The following is a 13709-nucleotide window of genomic DNA, read 5'->3' as shown; positions in this document are numbered from 1 at the left end:
GGAAATGAAGCTAAATGGAAATGTCCTAAATATGTAGGCAGGATGTGTGAACATCCAATACCAAAAAGTCCAGTTTTACTGGAGAAAACCGTAAGTCTCCCATAGCTTCTATAGCAATCAACAGTACTCAGTACTTAGTGCAGGCTTTTACTCAAATGGCAGTCCTATGCATTTTGCTAGGAAACAACTTGAGTGATTTATTTGGGAAAGTACTCATTGCTAGTGAATCTGCAAAATGAGAGACTGAATACACTAACTTTTTGGAGACTTGATAGAGATGGAGAAATATAATTCTAATAATGGGATGCTCTAGGCAATTCAACCTACTGCTAAGACTCACATTTCACTTCAGTGAATTCAAAGTCTAACTGTGGACTGAAGTGGCAACTTATATTCATCAAACATAAATACATAAACATTAAAAAATTGGACCAGCTTTTTTCTGCTCTCACTTTCATGGAGGTTTATCTTTGTATTTTCATCTAATTCAGAAAGTTGCTTAAGAGATGAAACAGTTCCAAATATGGAACAAATACAGAAGATGAATTGTTACATCAGGATAAGCATGTGCTGTAGTCAACAAAGTCAAATGTATTAAATGACACTTGCATGTAAGGGAAGCCGTGGCTATTACACATTTGTGGTGCTGCTATCTTGAAAAGAGTGTAAAGAGCGTGCTGCTCTCCCTAAATAAACACCCAGGATGGTTCCTGTGACAAATGTGGCTGGAATCCAAAGCCAAAGAGAGACGCATCCACTGGAAGAAGAGCCAATGATCTGATCAAAAAAAAGAAAGTCTGTTTATTTTTGTAGCAGACTTATCAAAAATGCAGTATAAGTTGATGCTTACACTTCATGGGGACCAGCAGATGTCAGCACAACTCAAAGCATAACTTGGGATTTCAGTGATGCAACCTTCATGACACTTAACAGAAAATATTCAAATAGCAAGATTTAACAACTTTATCAAGTAAGTCTTCAGAAAGCAACAGTTAAGTGTTCTTGAACAAATATAACCCAGTAAACATGCAGATGTTCCAAGTCTATTACAGAAGTAGGAAATTTATCCGAAACACAACAAAAATACCAAGGAATAACTATTAACGTTACCAAGATCTCAATTATAAAATCTCTTTTCCATAAATCTCATTGTACTGTAAAATTTCAGTGTTCTGAGGATAGATACTGCATCAACCAAACAATTTTAATTCAACTGAGGTTTTTTTGTAGCAGTTTAGATACTGTTAGTTTGGGAACAGACACTCAAATTCACTTCAGCTGCATGTAAACATTCAAAAATAAAAGGGGAGAGGGCTGTTGAAGTACCAGTCCAGTCCAATCACAGACTGATACCAAATACAGCAAAATTATTTCAACTGTTATACAGAAACCAACAAACCATTACCATAATTAAATACTTTACACATTTTTCAGTGCCTTGACAGTTTAATAGCACTTTAACAGTGAGGCTTGAATTCATAAGGATAACCTGATCTCAAATCCCAGTAACTTGGATGGGATCTGAATTCCGAAATGCCTTTGAATCCATTTAAGTGAACAGGACTGAATTTATCAGATGTAGCTAGGGTAATCTATAGAAGATACAGAATTCACTATTAATACTGCAGAGAGCTTTACATACTGCATATAAATTCACTAAGAACTTTTAGCGTGTTTCACATAAAACAGGTTCAGAACCACAAGATCCTGAACTAGAGAAGGAAAAATGAGGGATACATGGAGATGGTACCCTCTACAAAACAGTATGTGAAATGATGGTGAGTGGCTCGGGATATGTCGCGTGAAAACTTTGCATCTTTATAGTTAGATATAGTGAAAGACTGTTCAAAGAGAACTTACTTGGATGACTAACAAGACAGAGTATGAGGTAGAATGAAGTGTGAAAAGACAGCAGTATGATTATTTCCATAATCATACTGAAAATGAATGTGAAAGGCAGCACATTAATCATGTGGATCACAGTAAATTCCACTGGCTTTCATTAGACTACTAAATTATGAATGTGCTGTGTTTAATCAAAGCATGGAACATATACTCAGGATAAACAGTGTGCATATACACTAACCAACATGCTTATTTCTAATTATTTCTCCTCCTTCTATCTCTATTTGCTCATACAGCCACTTGCGGTCACAGCGACATTCAGCTCCGCACTTGTTGGAGCCACACTTGGGGCAAGCATAGAAGCATCCCAGGCAATCTTCGTCGAGACAGTCACAGAGGTCAATCCCACTGTAGAGTAGTAGTCCCTGGCTATCGTAGACTTTACTCTTGGCTGGTATAACTTGCCTGTATAATGAAAAACAACAATTATTTTCACATTTAAAAATCCACCTATTTTGACACCAAGCTGCCAACAGTTGTGGACAGAAGTTTGCTCTCTTCAGGTGTTCATTTTAACACTGTTAATTTAAAAGATGTATATAAGTCACTGTATTTGACAACATTTCTCAGTTCTAATTGTATCTCCACTATAGTGCTTTTGAAGTAATTTCAAGAATGGGGAGTTTTTATTTCTTTAATAGCACACTTATTCAACCACTTCTAAATATTCTTAGTTATATGATGTAAACTGCAGATCACCTTTCAAATGATGTGAAATGCTGCCTTAATTCACTTTTCTTTTGCAATGTGTAGCTGTATTTCAAAGGACATCACATAGCATCATTTAGGGTGTGCACATCCTAATTTAAAAGTATTTTGTATGCTTTTATCATTATCCATTTCTGTAACAGTTCTGTTAAACTGCAGAATCACAGAAAAACTCTGTTTGGAAGGGACCTCTGGAAGTCACCTCATTTGACCTGCTGTTCAAAGCCAGATCAACTCAAATTACGTTGCTTAGGGCTGCATCTAGTCGAGTTCTGAACAACTCTAATGTCAGAGATGCCGCAACACTTTTGATCCAGTGTTTTACTACATACATAGAAACAGTACAGTTTTCCTAACATCTCATCAAAATATCCCTGGTTGCAACTTGTGCCCAAACTGAGCAGAAGAAACAAACAGAGGAGAAAAGGATGGGTAGTTTATGAACAGTGCATCTAGTGTCTGTTTCTGTCTGGTAAAGCTAAACTTAGGTGGAGAGCAGGGAAAAAGTATTAATGTGATCTTTCTGGCATGTTTTAACAAATATGGCTAGTGAAAGCTGGGATTTCTATCACTCTTATTACGACAAGACTGAAATGATCCAAACTTTCAGTGGAAAATGATAGACAAAATTCAGCTGCATATAACTTTCCTCTGTAGAAAGCATAATTTTAAAACCAGTCACATTAGAAGGTTGTCATTATTATATGGTATTGTCCAGCTTGGACAGTAACTTCCTTTTTTAAAAGCAAGGTAAGGTCCTAACTTGCGCACTTTTGTTTACAAAGTGTAACTACTGAGTTTATTAAAAAAATGACAACTCCAATATTTTAAGTGTAGTCTGCTTGATCTTACTGTATTCAAATTTTTAGTATATGTATAAATTAATAGTTTCATCTATGATCTGTGTGGTATTATCATGCCTTACCAAATACTAATTGTCTGAAATATGGACTGCATGTTAATAGTTTTATCTTCTGGTTTTTTTTTATCTCCATAATGGAAGTGAGCTTTAACATCCTCAAAACTAAAAAAAGCAATCCATAAACATGCAAACATTCATATAGAAAATGTTATGCTGCTTCTGACTACCAAGGCTATTTTATTTGAAGTGAAAGCTAATGTAAATACAGCAAATAGCTCACCTGTCAGAATTAAATGATGCATTTTTGGTTTGCAGCCTTCTTTTTTCCCTTTTGCTGGTCTCAGGAATGAATTCAGTCTGTCGTCCTGGATTAGCAAACTGTAGAGACTTTAAAGCCTTAGCTGTACGCCCCTGAACAAAGACAGAAAACCTCATTTAATTCCTACAATATACTGGCTTGACTGGACATTTTTTATGAATTTACGTTTGTATTTGTAACTTAGGTAAATTGTTGACCTCAATTCCAAGTACTGGATTTCTCAGGAGAAACAACTTAAGTCTTAAAATTTTTGTACTGGGGAACTGTATCAGTCTCAAACTCCAATACAAGCTTTATAGTAGCAGTTTTAATCAATGCTTTCAAATTTCACCCCCTGTCAGTCTCCTAATCATACTGACACTCAATTGAAAAATCCAGTTGGGCAACAGCCCCTGGGCTGAAAGGGGCAACAGCTCCTAGCAGGCAATTCTGTTTTGCTGCAGGGCAGATATGAATGGGCTCTTGCTGATTTGGTTGCCCACGCTTCTACTGACTACCTGCATAGATCCTGAACAATGCATCCAACAATGTACAAGCTATATTCCAAACTTCGCACTTAAAGCATGATCCTCCCACACCAGTTCATTACATCCCTGAACAAACACCATGGCCTTCACAGCTCAGACACCACAACAAGGGTACACTTAGTTCACCTCAATACACGTTCACTTGGTAATGAACTGCTAGAGGAAGTGGGTTTTTTTTTTTCAAAGTGAAGAGACTAAACCAGAAGTTTATCTCAACATCCTTAGAAGCAACCTTTGCAGTGTTCCATTTTAAACGCAAGAGCTTGTTTTTTGTAAGGCTTGAGTAAGAGCTTAAAATACCAGCAGCAGTCTGGTATTTACAAAAACTTCCGAGTTGTAAGTCACCCTAGCACACGCTACCATTTGTATTTAAAAGGCCATCATATTTAATTAGGGAAGAGGATTAAGGTCCTCTAAATAAAGGTTCAAATACAATAAACTCCCACACATCTATTAAGAACGTTAATTTATTTATGCAGGACTTTGTATGAAGTCCAATTCCAATAGCTTGCAGAACTTAGGGGGGTGGGAAAAATGATCCATATACATACGTCTGAATCAAGTTTTCTTCTTTGGCGCTCTTCGGATTCAACATCCACGCTTCCGTTTATTATCTGCATACATTTGGGACAAAGCTTCCAACCAGGTACAAACTGTCTTCCAAACTTGGCACTTAGAAAAGTTGCATCATCTAAGTCAATTGCACGTAAGTTTTTCTTTGATAGTTTTCTGTGTATATTAAAGGGATCACAACATGATTTCTGTAAGTCTTCGAATCTTTCAATGTAAATTTTTGCATGGTGGAAGCAGATTGTGTTGTTCTCTGAAAGGGTTATTCCAGTCCTAAGCTGAAGCAACAGTAGGTCAGACGAAGATACATCTTGCTTAGTCTTGAAGCCAGTGTGACGGGTATAATAGGTTTTATGGCACTCATTGGTAGCTTGAAGCTGAACTCCAACTGAACAAGGATCCATTTCACTTTAACAGAATAACTTATTTCACTTATTTTGCCTAATGTGAGTTCTTTGAAGTCTTAGTAGTTACTAGGAAGGTCACCCTAGGGAAAGCATTAAAATCAATCAGTGCTGCAAACCTTTAGCTGTTACCTTGACAGACTAGGTTTAAGCAATTTCAAAAAAAAACATGTAATGCCTTCTAGTCTAGAAAAGACTAAAAATACACTGAATTTAATTCTGGAGTTAAACCATGAATCTTCTGTTCCTTTCGGAGGCATTTTTTTCCCCACTACAGTTAAGTATAAATTCAAAATATTTAGTAGCATTACTTTCTGAAAAGCAATCTGGGAGCAAGTGGTGGATGAATTGTTCAGACAGGAGCCTGCTCTGGTCATCAGTTCCCTGGGGACCTCCTCTTGGCACAACCCCTCCTAGTGAAGACGAGTTGTGAAGCTGGCCCACATGAAGAGACTGTTGATGGCTAAACAATTCGCCCATCCTGTTTCCAAGTAGTTTCTAGGAAAAAAAGCTACTGAAGGTAGGCTGCGTGGGCTGTCTGATGTCACTTAGCAATTCACATCCAACAGTGCCTTCGTGCATGTTCTTCCCACGTCTACCAGCTGCAGGTCAACACACACATGGAATCAACCTGAGCCTTTCCAAGAAACAGCCTGTGGTATACACAAAGATCAGTGGTTTTAGGTATGTGCAGTTGTGGTCATGTGACCTTTGCATGCAGGTCTTTCCAACTGAGTGCCATGTCTGTATGATGTAAATATTGGGCAGTTGTTTAAACACAAACACAAAGCTAGCTACTGCAGAGTGGTCTTGTGCCAAAGTGTGTTGCAAATCCAGTGCTGGCCCTAAAACATCAGAGCTTGAGCCTACCTTGCGTTATTTTCTATGGCAACATTAAGGATAAATTTCTACCGAAAGAAAGGAATTCATTTGCTTTCAATACCTCTGAGAACCTTAATTACAATGAATATGACCTAACTAGGATCTTAATGATCACCTACATAGACAAAATCGGACAAATTAAAGAGCATAGTGTACTGGTTTTGGCTGGGACAGGGTTATATTTCTTCATAGTAGCTTGTATGTGGCTATGTTTTGGATTTGTACTGAAAATAGTGTTGATAACATGTTGGTGTTTTAGTTACTGCTGACCAGTGCTTACACACTGTCAAGTCCTTTTCTGCTCCTCGGAATCCCCTGTCAGTGAGAAGGTTGCAGGTACGCAAAAAGTTGGGAGGGCACACAGCTGGGACAGCTGAGCGAAGGGATATTCTATACCCTATGACACCATGCTCAGCAATAAAACTGGGGGAGAGGCTGGCAGACGGGGCTGCTGCTCAGGGACCAGATGGGCATCAGTCATTTGGTCGGTGGTGAGCAACTGTTTTCAGTTGCATTGCTTGGTTTTTTTGGTTTTAATTTTTTGCTTTTCCTCAGTTTTCTCTTTGAATTTCCTTTGAATTATTAAACTGTTTTCATCTCAACCCACAAGTTTCTCACTTTTACCTTTCCTATCCTCCCTCCCATCCCACTGTGGGGGAGTGAGTGAGCGGCTGTGTGGTGCTTAGTTGCCAGCTGGGGTTAAACCATGTCACAGTTATTTGTGCTAACCACTGAACAGGGCAATATGCCTCTTTAATCAGTAAATTATCAGCCGACTGTGTAACAGAAAAAGTCTGGGATGCAACTTCCAATAAAAGCAAACAACATCACACAACCTAATGACATGAAATGCGTAAGCTTTATCCAATATACAGAAAACTGAACACAGCAGTGCAGAAGTTTTCCAGAGAACACTGAGAACCTAATAGGCTTCTTAAAATTACTCTGTAAAGCCACTGCCTGGAGCATTTTTGCAGCAGAAATCCTCTTGATTGTAATACTTTATTCTTTTCTGAAACAGATGTATGCATCTGAAGCAATTATACAACACATTTCCATACATCAAACTGCATGCACAGTATTTCAAAGGTCTTGCATAGAACATGCTATTGTCTAGTGATTTAACTGATCCACACATAAACAATATGCTGGGCTATACTCAGGCCAGTAAACTTGTTTTAAAGTATAATTTTATACCTGATTCAAGACAGAACTGACTACAGCTGAACAACTATTTTTAAACAAGTTTTCTCAGCCTATTGTTAAGAATGCTCCACTGTTCACACATAAAGCAAGAACAATAGAGGCATAATGTTATGAACATGTGAGTTTGCAAAAAAAGGGTATGTATTTCATTCTGAAAATAAAGCAAACTTGGTTCTGTTTTTCGCAAGTTATCTGAAAATAGAAAGACTTCAGTAGTCTAATACTTAGCAGTGATTTCTCAGGTCAAAACCTAAATCCTGTATTTTAAGGACTAGTCCTAAACTGTCAGGCTGTCTGAACTCTTCTTCACTGATATTTCTGTATTCTATGTTAACTAAGACCTCTCCTGAAGTTTTTACCCTGCACAGCTCTTCAGATCTGCACTGAAGAATACAAATAAGAAGTATAGAATCTTTTGTAGATCAATGAAGTTTTAAAAATTCTTATTTTCAGTGTCTGCTGAGCACTAAGAGTGCTCTGTTAAGTTTTACTACATAAAAGTTCCAGTGCCTTTGCCTATTTATGTACTTTCACTCTGGTACTGACTTTGAATGATATTTTTTTTTTTCCTCCTCTCTTTTAAAGACCATCTGTCAAACTTAGTAAACTGGTTATGTTCAGAACTAATCTTTTTTTTCATTAGGTGCACAAAGTTTGTCTTTCAAACTAGGATAACTGGAACAGAATGATCAAAGCTCACTGCAGCTAAGTTAACGTTTTAACAGCAATTTCGTAAGTAATTTAGTAAGTAACTTGATTCAGAGAAGTTTGTTGCAGGCTATGCACCAAGCTTGCCTCAAGTGCTAATGTGTACTTTTAACTGATTCCCGCTATGGCAGGTGGGGGTTGTGTGTGTTGATGAGGAAGCACACTAAGTCAATACAACAATGATGATCTGAATTTTTGAAATTTTCAGATGTATTAGGAGTCAGAACTCTTGGAAGATGTTCTAACTAAAAAATAATTTGTTTTCTGTTAAACAGAAAATAATTACTGCATTGCTGTCTTTGGCAGGCATCTGTTTTAAGTTGACTGCACTACCTGAAATACCACTATATTAAACAGAGGGAAAGCCCATCGAGTGTATGACCACAGCCTGTTCAAACGATAGTGTGCTGGTGACATAAGTCATGTATCTCACCCACTTGATTTGCAAGCATTCTTGGTAGAAGCTGCAGAGGCATTTCTCCCCTGCTCCCCCTGGGAGGTGCACACAGCTTTTTGCTTTTGATTTCTTTTTGGTGGGAACAGGTGAGAGCTTCCAAAACCAGGCACTTCAGTGAAGGCTTGTATTCACACCTGTGAAGCGACCAGCTAGGGTTTACTGCCCCAAACACAACCACCTCAGCCTGAAAGCGGCGGCGAGGACGGGTGCAGCGAGGCACCTGCGCGCACCAAGTCGGCCGCGCTAGCGCAGATTCACAGGGGCTTTCCAGCCTCTCGCTGCCGGCGGGGACGGAGGAAAGCTCAGCGCTGGCTGGGAGCCGCCGACGGGAAAGCGCGCTCCCGCAACGGCCGCTGTGGCCCCGCGCACGCTGCGCCGGGTACAGGCGCCCGGCAGAGCCTCACCCGACGGCGGCAGCGCCCGGCCGGGGCTGTGGGCCGGGAGCCGAGCGGCCGGCTCGGGGGGCACCGACCCCCGGAGAGGCTGGGGCGAGGGGCGAGCGGCGGGCCGGCCCGCCGCCGGGAAAGGTTCGCCGCAGCCCGGGCGCGGCCCTAGGCCGCGGACGGCTCCTCCCAGCCCCGGCCCGGTGCCGCCGTTGCCCGCCGCCTCGCTCCGCCCCTCCCGTTGCCGGCCGCGGCCCCTCGGGCGGCGGGAGGCTGCCCCGGTACCTTGCCGTGGACTTTCTTCCGCCGGGACGCCGGTACCCGGCTTCCGCCTTCCCACAGCCACGGCCCGCCGGCTCACCATAGAGCAGCGGAATCGCGGAGCGGCGCTTCCGGCTGGAGAGGGGGAAGGGCGACGCCGGTCGCTACGGAGGACGCGGCAGCGAGGTCACGTGGCCGAGCGTGGGCCCGTGCGCGACGCGCCGGGCTGGGCTGGCGCCGCGCATGCGCTGCCCGCGCGCTGTGGGGCGGGGGGGGCTGAGACGGCTCCAGGATGGGGGAGGTGGTGCGCTGTGTCTCTCCGGGGCGGTTCGCCGCGATGGCGGCGTGGGTCAGGCAGTGCCTGGCGTGGGAGCCCTGGGCGGCAGCCGGGCAGACGAGGGAGGCGCAGCCGCCCTCGGTGGGCGCAGAGGCTGGGGGAGAGGCTCGGACCCGGGGCCGGGGGTCGCAGGGGCTGTCTGCCCGGCCGCCGGGCGAGCAGCGCTCGCTGTGAGGGCAGCGCGCGGCCCGCCCCGCGCTGGAGTCGGCCGAGGCGCTGGGAACGCCTCAGGCTTCGGGCCGGGGTTGGCGCTGCGCAGACCCCTCTGCTCCCCCGAGGAGAGCGCGCCGGGAGGAAGCCTGGCTAGTTAAAACGGGGAGAGCTCTCAGTGGTGTCACGTTAGGGCAATCTCGGGGATGTTGTGTTTTCCAGATACCATGCGACACCAATTCCCCCCCCCCCTGCATTTCGGTGCTAGTGAGGCCCCTACTGTTTTTAAATAAAACAAAAATCTCGAAAATATGTTTCTTCATTTAGGAAAAAAAACGTCCCCAACAGTTTCTTGGTCACTAGAATGTCTTGAAAGTCTGTTCCTTTTTTTTTTTTCAAATTCTACAATGTTTTAAGGACAATGGATCTTTCAAGGGAGGAGGTACGAAAGTCTGACTTGCTCGTTTGTTCTATGGCTAGATAGCAGCACTGCGCCCTGCTTATTCTTTGAGGTTTTGGAACAATAATGATAAGAAGCAGAACACAGGTGTCCTAATAAGTACCTGAAATTTATGATGCTGATTTCAAATGGTAATAATGTTAGTGGTATTTTAAAGCAAGCCTTACATTGCCACTTATGCCTATGGAAGGTTTTTGTTTGTTTATCTATTTCTGTTTATAATTTGAGAGTTTACAAGAAAAAAATGTTGGATGAGAGTGTCTTTCTTCTGTCGGGGTTGCTCTCTCCAGACTGGAATCAACCCAGAATTTTTTAGAGGATGCGGCTGTTCTTTCCAAACCTCTTCGAAGGCAGGGCAGCCTTTTGAAAACATTGCCCTGCTCATAAGTGAGGTGTGACGTGCAGGCTTGGTAGGTGCTGAGCTGATCTACCTGCGTTGCTCCTGTCCTGCACGATAGCTGCAGATTGCTGAGTTTATGACACAATGAGACAGAAAAGATCTGTGAGATCATATGCGATTTGTTCCTGCCCACTCAGATTGCCCATAGTTCATCAGTATATCACAGCCTGATAACTTTAGCAACAAATTAAGGCCACCCAGTCAGTCACGCTGGAGGCGTAAGTTCCCTTCCCAATGATTTATAACGGAGTAATTACTGACTGGCTTTCCAAGAGACTTTCAGTGGATGGTAATAGTAAGAAAGGCGAGTTATAGCCAGAGTAAATACAGAAAGGCATGGCATGAACCTAAAAAAATAATTTTAATGAGCTATGGAAACTAATATTAGTAACAGAATAGTGAGTAATACTGTGCCCATTACTTGGGGCTTGACACAGCTGATGGATAGTGTAGTAACAGATGACACCTCTTGGTAAACAAATAAACGATTTTGAGACTGAGCTATGGTGGTGATTAGTGCAGTAGAAGCCAGTCTTGATTCACTGTAAATATTTGGGTGTAGATCTAGGTGATTAAAGTTGTGATTCAAACAGCTTTTGGGCCTGGTTTCATTGGAAGCATTCTTAAGCTGAAACTGTGTTAGAATCTTGGATTTGGCAAATACTAGCCAAGCCTGAGAGAAACTAAATTTGCCTTAAAGGTCAAAACAACTTGCTTATTTAGCCAGCTTCAGCTAAAAAAAGTAAAAATACACAACTTTCTTAAGGCCTGGCAGTATTTTTTTATGGCTCCGCTATATTTTGGTGTTAGAAAAAAAATGTTAGCATAATGAAGTACTGAAGCCAACTAGGAATAAATGTTAGAAACAGCACAAAAGATCCAAAGCAGCAAAGTGGGGGGTTTTCTCTTGCAGTCTGTTATTCACAGTAGCCTTTGTCACTATTGGTAACGAGATTGGCAAAAGGATATTTTCAGGCAGAAATACGATTTTGAAATTGTATCCCTTTAAAATGCAAGACTGTAAATCAGGATGTCTTTTCATCTAACTTCTTGCAACAGTGTTGAAGAATTGGCGGAATAGTTGTCTGAAAATAATTAAAAGCCTGCGGAGGTGAGAAATAGTTTTATACTTCAGGATTCTAAAGCACAGGAATATAAAGCTTCAGCTGTAATGTGACAGTAACAGCATGTAGGCTGTGCCATTTTTCATTTCTCCATCTGATCATTAAAGAAACCCATTGTAAATTCCATGTATATTGCTGAAGTCATACATTGGCTCAGTGATGATAGAGAGACTGCGAAGTGCTATCATTCAAGGAGGCTTCCATAAGGCTTGCTCTGCTGACATGTGCTGCTTAGGATGAAATAAGTGGAATTAATGAAGGGGAATAATTCATGAGAGGAGATATTTGGAATACAGGTTGTGACATCAATTTGTGTTAAATAAATATAGGAAGAGCGGTGCGCTGTGTTAGTGTCAATCTCTGAAGCTAATTGTATAGGGCTAGATACAGATTTTTGGTTTTCCATGTGTTAACTTGTAACAAGTCTGCCATCCATGTGTTTAGACCAGTTTTGGTTGATCACATTAGCTTTTATCTGTGTAAATGGAATTGTACGTTAATGAGGGAGAAGTTTGAGAGTTAGAGTAGAAGGATTCTAGATATGGAAGATGAAAGCTAGACTACATGCAGTAAAAATAGTCTTATATATTTTTTTAATACTGGGCTGGAATTTAAATATTTTCTCTGCCAGTGCAGGTTGATTGCATATGCCATTTTCATACATACGCACATCTGAAAACTGTTAAAGCTTGTGCTGCAAAGGAATATATATGTCAAGGTATTTTTTGAGTGGATTTAATGGTGAAGAGTAGTAGAAGTCATACTCTCTGAATCTAGTTTTGGTCTGCTTGCTAAGATTCAGTGATTAGTGTGTGCCTCAGTGCACTCACATGTAAAACTGAATAAAGAAGTATTGACATATATCATCAATTAAAAATGCTATGTCTTTCTGTCGCCTCAATTTTCCAGAATTTGAAGCAGTGACGGATTTGTTATTGACCTGCAAAACACTGGGATAGACTCAGAAGAAAGGTGATGTTAGCACTGCATTCAATACAGTACAAATTCCAGGTAGCGCAGCTCAATTTCAAAGATAAACAAGCAAACATTTTTACAGGAGAAAGCACAAAAAGTCAGTCTTTTGGTAATTTTTCCTCCAAGAGCATTATCTGGGTTTTAAGTTTTTTGTAACTTAGCCTGTGAACAGCATTGTTTTAAGAGGTTACAGCTTCTCCATAGGAAACTTCCAGAAATTCAGTATATATCCAGGTAGACTGGCCTAGAAACCAGCAAAATGCTGGTAAAGCTCAGAGATTTGATTTGATTTAATTTCTTTTTCAATCTAGGGAAGTTTGAGGATGCTGTTAAATTGTTTTGTATTAAAGTAAAACAGATTAAGATGCTCCACTAGTACAGAACCTTTTGTATGACATGACTCTTAAGTGTTAAATAAAATTAAAATTTGAGTGTTATTATATTTTGCATACTTAACAAGAAAAAAGCATCTAATTTAGGTTATATATTTTTGTCACAACGAGAGATCCTCCTTCTTTTCTTCGAAGTTTTTAGGCAAACATCTCTCTGTGTTTAGCTCCTAGCAGATGTGCTGGAACACTAAGTAGGCAGAGATGTTATCTGCTTTGGGTTTCTCTTTGATTTTCTTATGAAGTATTGTCATGTGCTCTTTCAAAAACATAAATTCAGGGATAGAGTGTAGCATGGAAAGAGGAAGAAAAAAGCTGACAGTTTTGGTAGGAAGCATTTAGGCATAAATGGAAAAAACGAAACCTTTACTGTCAAGGAGTACCCCTAAATTCAGTGTGAAGGGGCAAAATTCTATGTGAGGGGCAGTTCAGAACCTTTGAAACTCCAAAAGTAGGAATACTCAAGGCAGAAAGGGGGCTGTATCAGTTGAAGGGGTTGTGAATTACTAGGCACTTGATAAAAAAAATCAAGATTTGATGGGAGAAAGCAGGTGACATATTTGGATTAAATCCTAGGATGTGTTTGGAAGCTGCCACTCTTCTTACAGCTCATACATTACCTTATGCTATGGGCATCCCCAGCTCAGGGGACTTCCTTCTTTTGTGCCTGAACATTACAGTC

General features: G+C 41.1%; 1 protein-coding gene across 2 annotated transcripts; it reads right to left on the bottom strand.

Annotated features, from left to right (window-relative positions):
• Positions 1 to 776: 776 nt before the first annotated feature.
• On the bottom strand, positions 777 to 9365 carry ARL14EP (ARF like GTPase 14 effector protein). 2 transcript variants are annotated; one of them, XM_075426800.1, is made up of 4 exons: positions 9217 to 9365; positions 4873 to 5378; positions 3756 to 3886; positions 777 to 2310 (listed from the first exon to the last, which is right to left on the bottom strand). In XM_075426800.1, exons 2-4 carry the CDS (start codon positions 5293 to 5295, stop codon positions 2082 to 2084), a joined length of 783 nt encoding a protein of 260 aa, XP_075282915.1. In that variant the 5' UTR covers positions 5296 to 5378; positions 9217 to 9365; the 3' UTR covers positions 777 to 2081. The 2 variants fall into 2 exon arrangements, with proteins under 2 accessions (XP_075282915.1, XP_075282916.1); XM_075426801.1 differs by having other exon boundaries at positions 9293 to 9363.
• Between the last annotated feature and the right edge of the window lie 4344 nt (positions 9366 to 13709).

This window comes from Opisthocomus hoazin, chromosome 7, assembly GCF_030867145.1.
Source record: "Opisthocomus hoazin isolate bOpiHoa1 chromosome 7, bOpiHoa1.hap1, whole genome shotgun sequence".
Lineage (NCBI taxonomy): Eukaryota > Metazoa > Chordata > Aves > Opisthocomiformes > Opisthocomidae > Opisthocomus > Opisthocomus hoazin.
The sequence above is the reverse complement of the archived record's forward strand: the minus strand, read 5'-3'. Positions and strand labels throughout refer to the sequence as shown.